This window comes from Atheta coriaria, unplaced genomic scaffold (assembly GCF_025399875.1).
Source record: "Atheta coriaria isolate IRGN ID8LTWV9N9 unplaced genomic scaffold, Caltech_Dcor_3.1 hic_scaffold_9_pilon, whole genome shotgun sequence".
In the NCBI taxonomy this organism is placed as follows: Eukaryota; Metazoa; Arthropoda; class Insecta; order Coleoptera; family Staphylinidae; genus Dalotia; species Dalotia coriaria.
The window spans coordinates 12,470,038-12,486,390 of NW_027045451.1; the positions used below are offsets into that span (position 1 = coordinate 12,470,038).

Consider the following 16,353-nt stretch of genomic DNA (forward strand, 5'->3'; position numbering starts at 1 on the left):
CCGGAAGTGGAACATCTACAAGTACTCCTTTTCATACGCTTCACTATAAGATATTGGTTTCGCATTGTCGTTTATCGTCACCACAGCTTCTTTCGGTTGTACTAAGCCATCTTCAATCGCTTGCGTAAATGTACAAACCTTCTCGTCAATTGTAACAAGTGTGCTAGAAACGTCTAAAAATTCGCGGTCAATAGCTGATTGTGTCGTGAGTTGTTCTTCGTTTTGTGTGTTTGCAAATGTTTTAGTTTCTTCGTTAAAGAATCCCTTGGCTAGGGCTTCTGCAAGTGGAACATTAACTTTGTGCGGTAGAATGATACCCAATTCTTGTGCTTCCAATAAATTTATTTCGTTATTTTCATGGTTGGCTATGCCCTTCTGCGGGTCAATAATTTTAGCGGAAATGGCACTTTCCAGAGGGATAATTTTCTGAGAAGTTGCTTCGCACACTGTCAACTGTTTGGCGTCAATGATATCTTTCTCGATTGCGTCTTGCAATGTCATAGTTGCGCTGCCAATGGTAAACTGGCCATCGTTAGGATCGTATACTTTTTGTGCGAGTGCCTCTTGCAAGGACCATGGAAGAATTGAGCTAATAACGTAACCCTTCAAATATGCTTGGTCTAGTGTCAACTTAGGATAAGTCAATACCCCATGTTCAGGATCCAGAAGTTTACTTTCGATAGCTTCATTAACAGGTATAACTTTATCATTTCTATCATCTTTTATTTTGGCGGTTGTGGGATCTATCAATTTATATTCAATTGCTTTCAGAATGGACTCCTCATTCCCGGAAGTAGGATTGAGAATCTTGCCAGTTTTCGGGTTATAGTAATTCAGGAGAATAGTTTGCAAGAAATTGAATGTAACAGGTTCGTTCAGAATTAAATTTTGCTTAACTGCTTCTTTATATGGTACCAAAGCACCCGTTTTGGAATTTAATACACAACCATCTCTAACCAGATCTTTCTGAATGGCTTCTTTGAGTGGAATAACTTTATCCGCCGCAGTGTCGTTAATTTTGCTAAGGGAGTCATGTACAATGTTTCTCTTGATTGCGTCTTCGATTGGTAGTAATTTCTTTGTAAGTGGATCAACAATTTTGCCCGTATCTGGATTATGCATGTTTTTATCAACGATAGCTTTGAGCGTGATTGGTCTGGTAATATTCAAAATATAGCCTTCAATAAATGCTTTAGGAAATTCAAGTGTTTCCTTAGACTTGGTGTTGATTACTAGTCCGCGGATAGGATCTACAATCTTATGATCAATGGCTTGATAATAGGGAACAATCTGCATGTTTTTAGGATCTCGAATTGTCACAGATTTAGGATCAATCACTTTCAAAGCCAACGCATCCTTCAACGATAATATCTCGCCCGTCCGAGGATCTTTCACCTCGACTTTCTCCGCGTTAAAATCATCGGAATCTACTATCTCCTCCAGTGTCAACGGTTCATACTGATCGTCTCTCGGGAGATCATCAAAATGAATTATCCAACGCGCTTGAATTGCATCAAAGAACGGAACGCGTTTTCCTGTTTTTCTATCAACCATATGCCCGGTGTTTTTATCAATCAAAGGTTTATCTAAAGCTTCATGCAGAGGCAAATAAGTGGGTTTACGTTTTGCAAGATCAATGATAAATACTGTTTCCGGATCTAAAACTTGCAAAGCAAACAAATCGCAGAATGATATTTTCTCGCCTGTCTTTGGATCGATAAAGCACAAACGCTGCAAGTCATAAAACCCTAATTCAGCTAACAATTGAGGTGTCAATGATCGAGTTAACTTAGTTTTGTATTTGGGTGCGTCGTCAAACAATATCACACTATGGTTAGACTCAACCGCGATTATATCTTGAAGAGAGAGGTCTTGTTGATCTAAAGACGCTTGCACTGTGTCTGGTAGAACTGATCCCATATAAGTAATGCGACAAATTTCTGGGACAATTAATTTCTCGCTGATAGCATGACCCACTGTCATTTTATCATAAGTTTCAGGCGCTTTATTCAAAGGTACTAAATCTCCTAATCCTTCAGACTCGTTTTGAATAAATTCTGAATTAATGTCTTTGACTGGATGTTTGCCATCAGTTATGTGCACTTCTTCAATTATTTCTGTATTAGTTGTGGTAACAGTTGACGTTAGTTTATTTTCCACTGCGCGAGTCACCGTTTCTACCGGAATAACATCTGTTGTCGGGTCTTTCTCGACTTTACCCTTCTTTTTCCTTTCAGGCGCTTTGGGTTTTTCTGCACTTTTCGGCATGGAATCAAATTCAATCGCCGACGTCTTAGTGATTTCCTTTTCAGGTGTTTTAGATTTTCTACTATTAATATTTTCCTTGATAGCATTAACCGCAACAGCGCCTGCAATAACCGGAGCTGCTAAACCCCTATGACTGCAATCAAGCCCATTTTCGCGGCTTTCTTAAAATCAACAGTACTACCGGTTTTCGGGTCCTTTATCTGCCCTGTTTGAGCATCAATCAAACCCTTCTGTACAGCCTGCTCAATCGTAACCGGTTTCTGCGCATTTACATCATAGATCATCGCCGCTGGATCAATCACAGAGGTCTCCAACGCCTCCGCAAAGGTAATCATTTGTTTCGTATTTGGATCTTGAAATTTGTTCGTTTTTGCGTCGTAAATTTTATCGAACGCCTCGTCGATATGCAAATCGCTAGTATTTGCAGTATCATAGACAGTCTCTGTAGGCGGTGCTGGTTCAATAATACCTTCTTGAATTGCGTTGCCAACTGGCATTACCTGCCCACTAACCGGATCGCGATAAGTACCTGCGTTCATATCTACAAGACCCCTATGCAATGCATCCGTAAAAGATATCTTCACGCCTTGCATAGTGGTCTTATTCTGAGTTTCTTTAATGTCTACAATAATCCCTTGTTGTTTGGCTTCCTCGAGGGAGATAACTTCACCAGTTTGCATATTTTGTACTTGACTCGCATTAGGCATGGAATAGCCAGCTAAGATTTCCATTGACGTGGTGGTAACAATATGAATGGAAGTTTCCATAGGTGTCTCGGTAACTAGGGTCATAGGATTGTCCGCATAGCTGGAAAGAGGCTTAATCGCTAATAATCCCGTCTTTACTGCATCGTCTACAGTAAAAACTTGTTTACTGTTCGGCTGGGTAAACGTACAATTAACAGGATCAATTAATTTCCGATCTAATGCATCCGACAGTTCTACAACCTCCGGATGAGGCTGGAAGGGCAAACTCATGAGCAAATTATCGTCAACTGCCTTGGCAATAGGAATGATTTGGTTCGTAATAGGGTGATGGAAAGTTTTAGCGTCTACATCGATTAAACCTCTCTTCAGAGCCACGGGGAATGTCAATCCAGCCGGTGGCATATCTTTCACAACTTTGTTATTTTTATCAAAAACGTTCTGATCTATTGCATTTTTGAAATCAATTGAACCCTTAGGTGTTTTTACTGCCAAATGCTCATCATCTATATGACCTTTATTAATCGCGTCATTGATTGTGATTTTACCGCCTGGTGCTTTTACTTTGCTCAATGGATCAACAATATCACACAAAATTGCTTGTTTCAAAGTGAGGTGCTCCCCTGTTTCAGGATGGATAACCTTTCGAGTTGGTGGATCAATTAATGCCTGATTGAACAGTTCCGGAACTGATAGACTCTTATTCAACGGAATCAAAATGTCGTTCGTACCGGTAGGATCTAAAATACCGCGAGTTATAGCTTGGTTTATTGTTAAAACATCACCGCGTTGTGAATCAATAATTTTTCCTTGTTGACCATCAAGTTTGTTCGCTTGAAGTGCTTCTTGTAAATTTAGAAACCCGCCATCATTTGATTTGAAAATTCCGGTGTTATCTAATAAATTTGCAGTATCCTGATCCATCAAACCTTTCTCCACAGCTTGCTTTGGATTAACAACAACTTTCCGCAACTTTTGCAATGTTACCCTTTGAGGTTCTTTCTCTGGTGAGAGAGTAGCTTTACCAATCATCACCTGGAATTTTGGTTCGACCGTAATACGCGCTCTTGTTTTATCACCTTCCGACATGTTTTCATACTCGGGCGTTATTAATTGCTCATAATGTTTAGGTGTAATTAAACCGCGATTCAAAGCTTCCTCGATTGGAAGTTTTTCTCCTGTCTGCGGATCTTTAATGTAAATCTTTTGTTGTGTTTTGCTTGACTCATCCATGTACTGTGCATATTGCTCAGGCGTGATTAATTGCTGTTGCAATGCTTCTTCAGCAGGCAGTGTTTTTCCTGTTGTTTCATCAGTGATCATGACTTTTTGATTGAGGTAATTTGTGTTACTGGACTAGGAGTTGACTCTAAATTATCATAAACTGACTTAGTAATAATTCCCATCTTGAGCGCCTCTTCTGGTGTTACTTTTTCTCCCGTTAACGGATTATCTATCATAATTCGACTCATAGCAAGCGTGTATTGTTTACTAGGAGATTGTAGTACCTCTGTTTGCATTTTTTCATACATACTTTCGCTGAGAATGCCAATCTCGAGCGCTTTTGACGCAGACATTTCTTCTCCAGTCACCGGATGTTTTACGATAATTTCAGCAGTATTGACTTCTTCCGGATTTTGCAAGACAAATCTATTGATAGAGAATGTTTTGGTGTTTGTTGGTTGTTCATGCAACGCTAAATATTCCTCTTGAGAAATGATACCCTTTGATAACGCTTCTTCGACGGGCACGTGCTCACCAGTGTGTGGGTTTTTAATCATTATCTTAGTGATAGCTACCGGCTGATCACTATGTTCTTTAACCTGATTTTGTAATTCCTCATATTCCGTGGGATTAATCAACCCTTTATTTAACGCCTCTTTCGCAGGAATCATATTACCTGACTTTGGATCTATAATTTTAATACTCGATTCCGCGGCAAGTTTAGGTAATCCATCTGGTGTAAAATGCCCTTTGCTAGCGCCTCCTCTGAGGAAACTGCAACGCCTCGTTTTAGGATCAGTGACAAAAATATTAGTCTGTTGTTGATTAAATGTAACCTCGGTGCGTTCCGGCGTTTGTGGCAAATCTTTCTTCAAAGCGTCCAACTCGTGATTCGTGATTAAACCTATCTTGAGAGCGTCTTCCGCAGAATAAGTTTCTCCTGTTTTATGATCCGTAACCATAATTTTGGTTAAGCGAGCGTTAACCGGCGCCTTTTCGCTATTAATCAACGCCTGTGTTTGATATTTGTCATAACTCGTCTTATCAATAATACCGCGCCTTAAAGCTTCTTCCATTGGCACTTGTTCACCTGTTTTCGAATCAATAATGATCGATTTCTTCACCATTTGTATAGTAGACTGCACAGCAAGCAAAGGAGCGCCAGCTATTGCGAGTAAACCAAATTTGGCCGCGTCAGTAAAGCTAATTTTTCTACCAGTGGCATCTACGTAATCACCCGTTTTACTATCAATGACATTGCGTCTCAACGCTTCGTTATAGTCTATATCGGCACCAGTGGCAGGATCTTTGATTTTGATCTGTTTAGGAGAAATCGTATTGTCCTGAATTGCTTCCAACAACGTCTTAGACGTATTCTTTTCCGGAATAATAATCATCGCGTTCGAAGGTTCATAAATAATTCCATCATTCAATTGCACAGGTTCTAAACTTCCTTCAGAGACTTTAATCTCGACATACTGTGGTGTATCCTTATCGGTAACATGAGAAACTTCAACTTTGTCGGGCTTACCCGGTTTCTTAGTGACTTGTAAATGGCGTTGACTAGAATCGACTTCAATAATCGTTTCTTCTAAAATGACTAAGTTTTGTGTAATCGCATCTTTCATTGATATGCGTTTGCCATCTAAGAGATATTGGCCTAAACTATCCAAAACTTTTTTCTCCAGACTTTTCGTAATGGAAATGCGACGTTTCGTAACGGGATCAACAACAACAGCCGATTTGGAACTAACAATTTTAAGAACAATACACTCCTCAAAGCTAACTAATCTATCCGTGCCAGGAATTGTAAACAAACCGGTAACGGGATCAAACAAATTCTGTCTAATTGCGTCTGATAATAGCCAACCATCATGTGGCAACTTGACCACTTCGATAGTAGGTCCTACCGGCGAAATACTAGTTTTCGGATATGCTCCTGTCGACGCCGACGGCTTGATTTTATCTGTGTCCGGCGCTAATTTCTTCTCGCAGATTGCCTGCACTATCGGGATGCGACGATTTGTCTCGGGGTCGTAGAAAGTCTGATTGTCGTTATCGATAAGGCCTTGGTGGAGGGCTTCGGTATAGGTGATAATACTTTGTTCGTAGGGCAGGCCCGCGGTGACCACCACTGACGCGTACCGGCTAACCGAGAGCGCCGTCGTGCGACTGTTGACGTAAATCGTCAGCAACGAATTGAGCAGCGCAGCACCCTCGGAGGTGATCAGATTCTCCGCAATCGCTTGATTTAAAGGCACAACTTGATTTTTGCGAATGTCAATAAAATTGCCAGTCTTGGGATCGATGTATCCCTTAAACAACGCTTCAAGGACGGTGAGTTCGCGTCCGTCCTCATGAACGCCAATTTTTCGCGTAAGCATTTCGTACACGTCCGGTTTTATTTCGCCAGATTTAACACCGTCCGCGAACGGAATCAACTTTCCGCTCTTCAAATTCGTCACTAAGCTACCGTCGTAATTTTTGCTAATATAACCCTTTGCGCTCGCAGAGTTAAAACTAATATAACCTGATTTATCGGGGGATTGGAAACCGTCAATATCAAAGATTGATTTTTGTAATAGCGTCGAGATATAACCACGTTTGATCGCGTCCGGAATCGGAATAATTTCATTAGAAACATTGTTAACATACACACCTTCAATCGGCATAATAATTTTTGTTTCAATTGCATCGTGCAATGTTAACAACTCGTCAGTACTAACATTATACACCGATTGAATCGTGTTAGAATCTAAAACACCACGCTCAATCGCTTCCGGAATGGATAATTTTTCATTATGCGCCGGGGACCAAACTTTCGCATTCGAATCCAACAATCGCAAATCGTACGCGTCCATCAAAGTTAAAGGCTTGATAATTAATTGACGTCGTTTAGCTTCAGCAAACGAAATCTTCTCGTGATTGAAAATGAATTTCCCGAGTTTAGGATTGATTAATCCTTTTTCTAACGCCTGCGAAAGAGTAATTTTGTTATCGTGTTTCGTATCGACAATTTCTCGCACTTCACCGTCCAACACACCTGTTTTGATCGCCGCGTCAACTTGATATTTATTACCGGAAAGTCGATCAACCACCCAACCTGTTTTATCATCAACCAAACCGCGATTCAACGTATCATACAAGGACACTGCTCCAGCTTCAAGCCGACTGGTAATATGCGTGGTGAGATAACCACGTTGGAAAGCCTGTTTCGTTGTAATAACTTCGCCAGTGTTAAGCTTATAATTTCCCGACGCCAAATCAAAACGTCCATCATCACTAGACGTAGTAGGCAAGAGAGTTACCTTGATGCGCTTTTCGTTGGACTCGGGCGAGCCATGCTCGGCGTCGTAGATCTTTGTTTGTATGGCTTCCAGCAGTGTCATATTATTCTGCCCGTCGCCCTTGATCCCGCAAGGGCTGTTCAATCTTTCGGCGATGAGCGGCTCAATCATACCGATCTTCTTCGCTTCATCGATGGTCATTTGCGTGCCATCCGGTCGCACGACAACCTTACCGGTGCGCACGTCGAGAATACGAGCAGCGATCGCTTCGCTGATGCTTATCAGTTCACCGGTGAACGGATTCTTAATACCGGCCGTATGAATAATCGGATCGGAGATAATATCTTCCGTTTGTTTGTGAACGCGTTTCAGTGAGTGAATTGTTTCCATGGGGGTGGTTTCGGGAGTAATATGCGTTTTCGATGTGAATTTATCGTGCGACCGGCCGTTGCGTACGTTATCGACATGATCGCCGATGCTTGTATCATGCGCACCGTTTTCAATTTTCATCGTTTTCACATATCTGTAAATTGGTTTAATTGGTAACATATAGGTGGGGGGGGGTCCGCTAGGAGAATTAAAATAAAAATGCACTTACTGCTTGCTGTAGTGAGTGGTAGTCGTAAATGTTGAAGTGTGTTCAGTGCCGGAGCTCATGTGGAATTCTGATTTGTAGGTTCTGAAGGGTGCTGGCTGCATACTCTCCACGAGTCTCTGTAAATTAAGTTTTAAGTTTTTTAAATGTTTTTCAAAATAATAAAAAAAAAACACGCTTTTTATTAAATGCAAATTATGATATCATCCTATTATAATTAACAATTAGTTAATTAAAACAACCACAAAAAATACTAATTAAAAAAAACCTCGATTAATAATACGAGAGTGTTGGGTGTATATTTATGAGCAAAACAACAAATTGTTGGTCATTTGTATGCCACCTACATAAATAAGTCATGAGCAATAAAAACGCAATGCTCGGTTGCTTCGCAAGATTAATAATGTCAAGACATTCCCCTCGTAAGTCAAGGATAAACCGTGAAGATTCAAAGCGCACGAAATTAATGAGCCAACTTGCGATCGGCATGAGAGTGTAAACACTCAACGCAAGACATTGAAACAAACACGCCGCTGATTAACATATTAAGTCGATGCTGATGTCGATATGACGTCAACTTCGCGCAGGTTTCCAAAAAATTTAACAATAGTTTCAATCATCACATCCACCATGAATGACCCAACTTTGCGGTTAAAAATAAATATTACGGCTACCTAAATGTGAGCTCATAAAATAAATGCCGCCGCATGATTAATATCATTTCTAGTGGTTTATTTTTCAAAGTAAACATTGAGGTACGATAAAATATTAAGTAATGACAAGATTACGCGATAAGATTGACATTTTTTTGAATTTTGCGGTATTTATTTACCCATGGTATGTTCGCCAGCTCATTGGTAAAGCAATGCTTGTGCAAGTTTGCCTTAAAATTATCCATCGTGAGGCACCGTATTCCTTATCTCGGCGCAATGTCACAATTGTCACGCGAATTAGACACGGATTACACGAGCCGCATTATCATCGTATTTTTTGAGCGCACATATTGCACACGCGGTGTGTGTACGCCTTGAGAAGTTCGATCCGCGGCGCGATTGTAGCTTACACGTTCGCCGGCATCGTCAGCGTACTGACTGTACGAGCAGGACACAAACAGCAGGCACGCGAATCACATGGCTCTGCCCCAACCTGCAACGGAGCGCCGCGAGTCACACAAAAACCGATCGCCGCCGATGCGACTCGCGGCGTTTGAGTTAAAGGCGCTTGATTCGTCTAATCGTCTAATGGGATTAGAATAGACATCGCGAGTTTACACCATTTGACCAATTTGTAAATATAAAAATAACCAATTAGGTTAATAAATGTGGTGCCCAGACGGGGAAATTCAAGTTCAGAACGGATTTTTGTTTAGTTTAATGCCAACTTTGTTCAAAACACCGCCAAAATCAGAAAATAGTCACAAAATTCATGATATTGCATAAATATTACGTGAAGGTTGAACTAGTGAAAGTCATGTTTTGGCACAAAACATAAATCTTTCTTTTAGTTAATTTTTTATCTTCGAAAATAGCCGAAATTCTTGGAATTTTACGAATTATGAATTCAAAAACTTACCAAACTTGTGCAAACGTATGTAAGCAATAAACCTTGGCACAAATTCGATTTTATATCAAACTATCAAATTCCAAGAAACTATATAATATATATATTTTCAAAATTATGCAAATGAATCACGTATCCCATAATTACTTCAATGAATGATCTAAAAGCGCCATAAACAAACTAAATGTTAATACGAATAATTAAATGGGTGAAGTCATCAATTGAATAATACATAAATATTAATCAATGTGATAAATCAGCACCGCCAGCGCCACACGCGCGATGTAATATGTTATAGAAAAAAATATGTAAATTTTATCTGCCAACACTCGAGTGTAAAGTACTCTATAAATAAAACTGATCTTATATGTGTCGCTTCAAGTTGAAGAACATTTATAGTAACCTCGTAATAAAATAACAACAAACGTTCATTCATTTTTATTAAATATGCGAACGACATTTGAATCGCAGCTAAATGGCACTTTGTTAAAGTTGGTATGATCAACAAGCAAAATTCTGCGTATTTGTTCGCTGACGTGTTTGCAAGCTGATGTCATAATTTCACCCACGGTCATGAATTAACACTACTTCTACCTGTATGTGCATGTACAATTGATCATTATTAAGCTTATCTAAAAATTTTGTAATTAAAACTAGATTCATGCTCATTTTACATTTTTATTGACCAATTATATGTATGATATTGTCGATGCTAGCAATCAAACTCGAATGCTTTATTCTCTGTCACAAGGCAGCATTAGTGTAACCGGTTTTTGCTATAAATACCCCATGACACCATTCGGTTTCTTGCAATGATGCAATTTTGAAATATTGTCGCGTTTTTCAACGCTCTAGAAAATTTCCTCGCGCAGCAACGAGTAAATATTGACTCAGGAAGTTATCATATCAACGTGTAAATAAAGCATGATGCTACTCACCAGAGTGACGATATCACCGGGGCATTTGGCAGCGATCTCCTGCAGCCGGCCGTAAATCGTATCCACGATGTACTGATATTTGGCGTTAAACTGCTCCAGTTCTTGGGCGGTAGCATCCGCCCCTGTTGGTCCAATGTTAGGTTGCATCGCCAGCTCAGCGTCCATCGAAGGTTGAAACTCCAGCATTTGTTCGCGGAAGCGTTGCAGAGCTTTGCTCCATATCTAGTGTTAAGGGTTAGATAGTTGGTTAAGCAAGGTTAGTGCTCCAGGTAAGTTGAAATTACGAAAGCAGTGATATATCGTGATATAGTGTACGAGTATGTATAATAATATTAAATGTAACCAGTGAGAAGAAATAGAGTTTTTCTAATTTGCAGTGGGACGTAGAAATAAGTTTGATAGTAATGGTGATGTTTTAATGTAGTGAGATTTTAAATTATCCCAAGTCTAAATGCATGAAAACATGTAAAAGGTATAAGACCACAATCCAAAGAAAAGCCCCGAAATAGTTTTGAGAAGAAAAAGTTTTTAAAAGTTTAAATTTTTGAAAATAGTAAAAGTAGCGACGCTGTCACTATCTGTGTGTGTAAATGTCACGTGTGTACATCTCTCCCTCTCACACATCCATCACATTCACTCAGTATTTCCACCCTGATATCTCCTAATGTTTTCCCTACTCTGATCTATTGATCTACAAACCTCTATCTGTGTGGTATGTATCACGAATGATCATGTTTCATAATGTAGTCAGCATCTCGACTCAATAATTACCTTTCCTTCGCGGATAAAGCGGCCTCCCTTGTCGTTGACGTTCTCTATGTTAGGTGCACGTTCTACTACAGTGTTTAGAAGATTCTGGAAATAATAATTTAGTGGTATTACGGATTAGTTATTAGTCCATCCAGTGCTTTGGTGTATGTTCAAACTTCTACAATATTTGTGCCCACACTTGCCCCGATCTAACCCACCTCCCCCCATCAAACAACGTGTACGTAATTTTCGTGAAACTCAACACCTCTGGTCTGGTGCACAAGTTTTTAGTTATTAAATCAATTATAATCTTCATATTCTACACCGTATCGGTTACCCCTTGTTACTTACTCGGGTCGCTTCTAAATTGTCTTTAGGTTTGTGCATCAACGGTTGCATCGTCTCCAACTTGGTGTACTGTTCTTCAATCCATTCATCTTCAACTTCCTTGGCCTTCTTGTAGTTCTTTAATAAGTTGTATGCCTGCTCGACGGCGTTCAATGACTTTGCAAGCTGGGCGCAAACGTTGCTCCAGCGATTGTTCAATTTTTGAATGTCTTCATCCAGACGCTTGACGTCATTATGCGGACCGCGATGGTTCGGCCTAGACTTTTCAGTCAAGCGGCGCGTATTATCAAAGTCATCATTGAGTTGATCCATGGCAATCTGTTGTTGGCCAGCTGCAGACTGCAGCTTCAAGAGGTCATCGTGGACCATTTCCAACGCCTTGCGTGAATTTGGCAGCTCGTGGAAGAGTGCAAGTTTCCTTTCAAAATCGCTAATCACTTGAGAAGCATCCTCCATTCCGGTGAGAACAATCTCGACACACTTGAGGCGCTCAATGTACAAGTTGCTAATATTGCAAATGTTCTTCCATTTGTTCATCACCTTCTCAAGATCTTTCTTGTGCTGTGGTGTCTTTAACGTGATGCTTCTGAACGTGTCCTTCACTTGGTCTATTTCAACCTCTAAGTTCTGCAAACGTGACGCAAATTCTTTATGCTCCAGGACCAAATGCTGCAGTGAATCTATATCTCTTGGCAGATGCGCAATAACTCTCTGATTGATGATCCTCTCAGCTTCGTCAAGTGCCTGCAGCAAAGTGCTCACTTGACTGTTGAAAATGCGCGTCTGATTTCTGCTCTCTTCTTCGGCCCTGGCGCGTCGCTCGAGTTCGTCGAACAGGCGATTAACCTCATCGATCTCGCGACGTAAACGCCGCAACTGCGGGTCGGATGGATCGCCCTCAGCGAAAAGTTTATCGGCATCGTCATTAAGGGCACGACGGATTGCGTTGCGTTGTTCGGCACCGATTGCAATAAACTGCGCCAAATCCCATCCCTTAACTACCTTGATGGTGGCGAAAATCATATTCTGCCTCATGCGCAGTTGTTTCTTCTGCCAGAGTTGAATAGTCATATCGTATTGTCTCCTCAGACGGTCGGCAGCGTCCAGCGCTTCCTTATCCAAAGGAGGGATGACAAAGCATACGCTTGGCACTTGACATTCAACGCCCTTATCGTTGTGCACTCTCCACTTAATGCGACCAGAATTATCAGTCAAAGTGCATTCTTTGTTCTTCTCCATGGCAAACTAAAAATTAAATGAATATTCTTCAATTTGAATTTAATGTTTTTTTCTTTAAAAAATTCATATTGCATTACATTTTTACAGATAAACGATTATCCAGTCAAACTATAATTATATTTTCACTTACGTTGTTCTGCTTATAGCTGCAGAGTGCTTTGACAGTGATGGGCCTCGTCACAGGCTGTCTGCGTAGTTTTAATGGCACTACTTCCTCGGCACGCGCGGCCAACTGTTGCACAGTGTCGCCGAACACGTTGAGCTCGTCACGCAATGACTGCATTCCTTGCAACAAGCGCTCACCTTGGTCCAATGTGAATTCGCTTTGACTGTATTCATTGTTCAGCGTGTCGTTTTTGCTGCAATAATCATGTTTATAAAGTAAAGGAAAAACTATCTGGTAAATTAATAACTCACTCTTTGAGCCACTTTTCGGCTTGTGCTACATTCTTGTAATAATCCTGGTAGATCTGAGCGTTTTTCAAATGCTCCTCCAAACAATGCGTGAGCTGCAAGATCCACGCCCATTGCGCTTGCATGGACGACATGTGCGCTTCGATAGCTTTGCTCGCTGGATGATTTTGGAACACTAGGCTCTCGCCACGGTCTTGCACAGACCCGAATTGGATTTCTCTCTTTTCTAATTCGCTCATCAATGACTGCAATCAAAGTTTAATTGAGTTAAACGTTCTATCAAATAAATTTTAAACAAAATAATTATAGTTATCGTACCTCTCCGCCACTCCCATAAATTAGCTGCATTAACGTATGCGAAACAGATTATTTTATTGTCTAACAAACAAAAAATTTAAAAACTCACCTCGTAGTACTTCTCAACAGCTGTCAAATTCATTTGCGTATCAGACCAATCCCTGAGTACTTCAATTTCTTCTTTCTCGTTGAGATACTGCAACTCGTTGGTGGCTGACTTGATAAAGTCCAGCAGACTATCCAATTCACTCATGCGATTGTTGGATTCGGAAACCAACTCGGTGTATACTTTTTGCAGAGTGCTCAAGTGTTGATTGTACAAAATTAACTCCTCTCCGCCAAAGTACTGACGCCCCTTAACGCAAACATCCACCTTGGCATGGAAATTATCCACTTGTTTATGTTCCCTCTGGTGGATATCAAACTCGTGCTGAACCGACGCCAGATCAGATCCATACTCAGCCTCCACCAGTTGTTTCAACTTCATCTTGCACCATTCAATGGCCTCCTGCAGGCTACGGAAATGCGGATTGGTGTCCACATTTCTCGTCTCCTGCACAGTACGGATGTGCTTGGTGACAGTGCGCTCCTCAATCGGGAAACTGATATTCGCCAACGGCTCAACCAGTTTGCGAATCATATAGTGTTTCATCGACACCCAGCGCTCATGTAACTTCTTCACGCGCTTCTCTAGATCAGGAGCTTGCGGATACCTTCCATTAATAAGTGTATGCACATCGGTAATAAGTGACTGAATAGTTGTTTCAACATTCGTCAGATCAGCGTCAAGTTGGTCAGCAATGCGCTTCGCTTCCAGTGGATGCATGCGATCAATACGCCTAGATTCTTCGTCAATATGTCGTTCGATAACGTCCAGATTCGCGTCCGTCTGCTTGATCTCACGATGTACTTTCTCGGCGAGACGCTGCAGACGGTCCAGACGCTTAATTTCATCATTCACGAATCGTTCGCGCTCTTGGTACGCCACCATCAGGCGCGTCCAATTGCGTTCGATCGTGTCGATTTGCAATTCGGGTTCGATGTCGATCTCACCAATTGTCTTAAAGTATTTGTCCAATTCGCGGAACAATTGGTTGAGGTGATGTTTATTGCGCTGTCGCGGTGGTAATTCTTCACTGCGGAATCGCGATAATTCCGTAGCCAGCTTTTTCATTTCGATCAAGTTGTTCGGATATGATCGATCCTGCATTAAACTAGTCTTCTCCCTCATCCACAAATGCAGAGACGAAGCCAGTTCCCTATATTCCTGAGCTTTCTGCTGAGCCATCGCGTCGTACAACGGATGGATCGCTGGTGGCTCTGGGAATACTTCATGGAGGGATGAAATATATGTGATGAGTGATTTCTCATCAGGTTCATGAGTATCCACATCTAAAATTAATCAAAACATAAAATATTAATAAAACGTTACTTAAATCAAAACAAAAAATGTAATTACCTTCAGGATCGAGCAATCTGGTAACTCCGTACTCCTTTTCTGCCAAATAGAAAGCGGTCTCCATGCGCTGACGAGCATGCTGTTGTCGCGCCTGCCTCCAGTCAATCAGATCCGGCCGATTACGGTGGATGATCGCAGTGAAAGCAAGTCCATCCTGCCAGGACTTGGTAAAATCGTTGACTCGCACGCCGGGATACTTGTGCGTCGTCTTCTTCGCCCATCGCAGCAAGTAATCCCGTGCCGAAATGTTCTGCTCATTGCCGACGACGATATCGGAAATCTGTAACGCGAATTAATGCTGTGTTATGAACTTCACCTTAACCGGCAAACAATAGTCAATGCACTAAACAAAAAAATGAAAGAAACAGAACTCGTGAGCTTGCGTCGACGAGTTCGTGAAAGAGATACGCATCTGAGTTATGTAAAACGAAGCGTGAAGAGGCTGAAGAGAAAAAAAAGGTCAATTGCGAAATAGAACAACTGCCACGCCAAAAATTCGAGTGCTGATCACTCAATGTGGCCCGCAGCACAACAGATTAATTAAATTAAGAGGAGTTGTTGGCATTCCTGAGATGCCATTAACAGTATTATAGCACAGACGTTCTCAAGAGAGTTCCCATAGTCATCTATTTTGTTAAAGCTGTTGTTATGAATGCTTGCACTTTGTCTTTGGGTTAATGGTGGGCAATTGACGCTTCGAATCAATTGGCGGCCTTTCGAAACGCAGGGCTAATAGCGCAGTTGAACTAAGCTTTTTAATTTGGCACACAATTTCCCACACAACGCTTTGAATTACCGTTAAATTTTCACCACAAACATCATCTTTAACATTCTAAAATCTTGTTTATAAATTAGCTCATTTCGTGTCTTGCATTTACATTTTAAATGTAAACATTATACTAAACATATCAATTAAAAATTTGATACTAAAAAAGAACAATAACTTAGGAATTCATAACAAACCATTGGAGTTCATTTCAAGTTCACTGCGAGCTCATTTTAATAACGTTAATGTATAATAAAAACAAACGATAAGATCAGCACGACTTCATTGTAGTAGTAGTAGTAGTAATCGTGATTGAGATTGAGTTTGACTCGCGTCAATTATAAAACATGCTTGCGCGAAAGAATGTTGCTTCGTGATTTTTATACGAATGTATAATTAATACTCAGAAGCTAGTTTATTAATCAAACATTGCATTATGTAAATATTAGATTTGTGCAATTGTATAGGTAGCACAAGTCAAAACAACGTCTCAACGCCAGAATC

General features: G+C 40.7%; 2 protein-coding genes across 11 annotated transcripts in view; both read right to left on the bottom strand.

Annotated features, from left to right (window-relative positions):
• shot (dystonin-like protein short stop) overlaps positions 1–16,353 on the bottom strand; it is a 71,378-nt gene that overhangs the window by 20,630 nt on the left and 34,395 nt on the right. For 4 of the 10 annotated variants that reach the window (XM_065310669.1, XM_065310667.1, XM_065310666.1 and 1 more), the window contains 9 exons: positions 15,084–15,363; positions 13,734–15,016; positions 13,331–13,572; positions 13,044–13,272; positions 11,678–12,919; positions 11,348–11,431; positions 10,577–10,798; positions 8,082–8,197; positions 7,505–8,006 (listed from right to left, as the gene is read on the bottom strand). In XM_065310669.1, the coding sequence (XP_065166741.1) occupies positions 7,505–8,006; positions 8,082–8,197; positions 10,577–10,798; positions 11,348–11,431; positions 11,678–12,919; positions 13,044–13,272; positions 13,331–13,572; positions 13,734–15,016; positions 15,084–15,363 (4,200 nt within the window). Of the gene's footprint in view, positions 1–7,504; positions 8,007–8,081; positions 8,198–10,576; positions 10,799–11,347; positions 11,432–11,677; positions 12,920–13,043; positions 13,273–13,330; positions 13,573–13,645; positions 13,670–13,733; positions 15,017–15,083; positions 15,364–16,353 lie in introns of all 10 variants that reach the window. The other 6 variants (XM_065310662.1, XM_065310661.1, XM_065310665.1 and 3 more) reach the window with 4 other exon arrangements.
• Positions 2,259–4,433, bottom strand: LOC135798016 (uncharacterized). The gene has a single exon (XM_065310672.1). It carries the CDS (start codon positions 4,293–4,295, stop codon positions 2,388–2,390), a length of 1,908 nt encoding a protein of 635 aa, XP_065166744.1. The 5' UTR covers positions 4,296–4,433; the 3' UTR covers positions 2,259–2,387.

Bases quoted from the DNA above. Each gene is read 5' to 3' on its own strand.
- LOC135798016 (XM_065310672.1), bottom strand. From the start codon at position 4,295: ATGATCACTGATGAAACAACAGGAAAAACACTGCCTGCTGAAGAAGCA.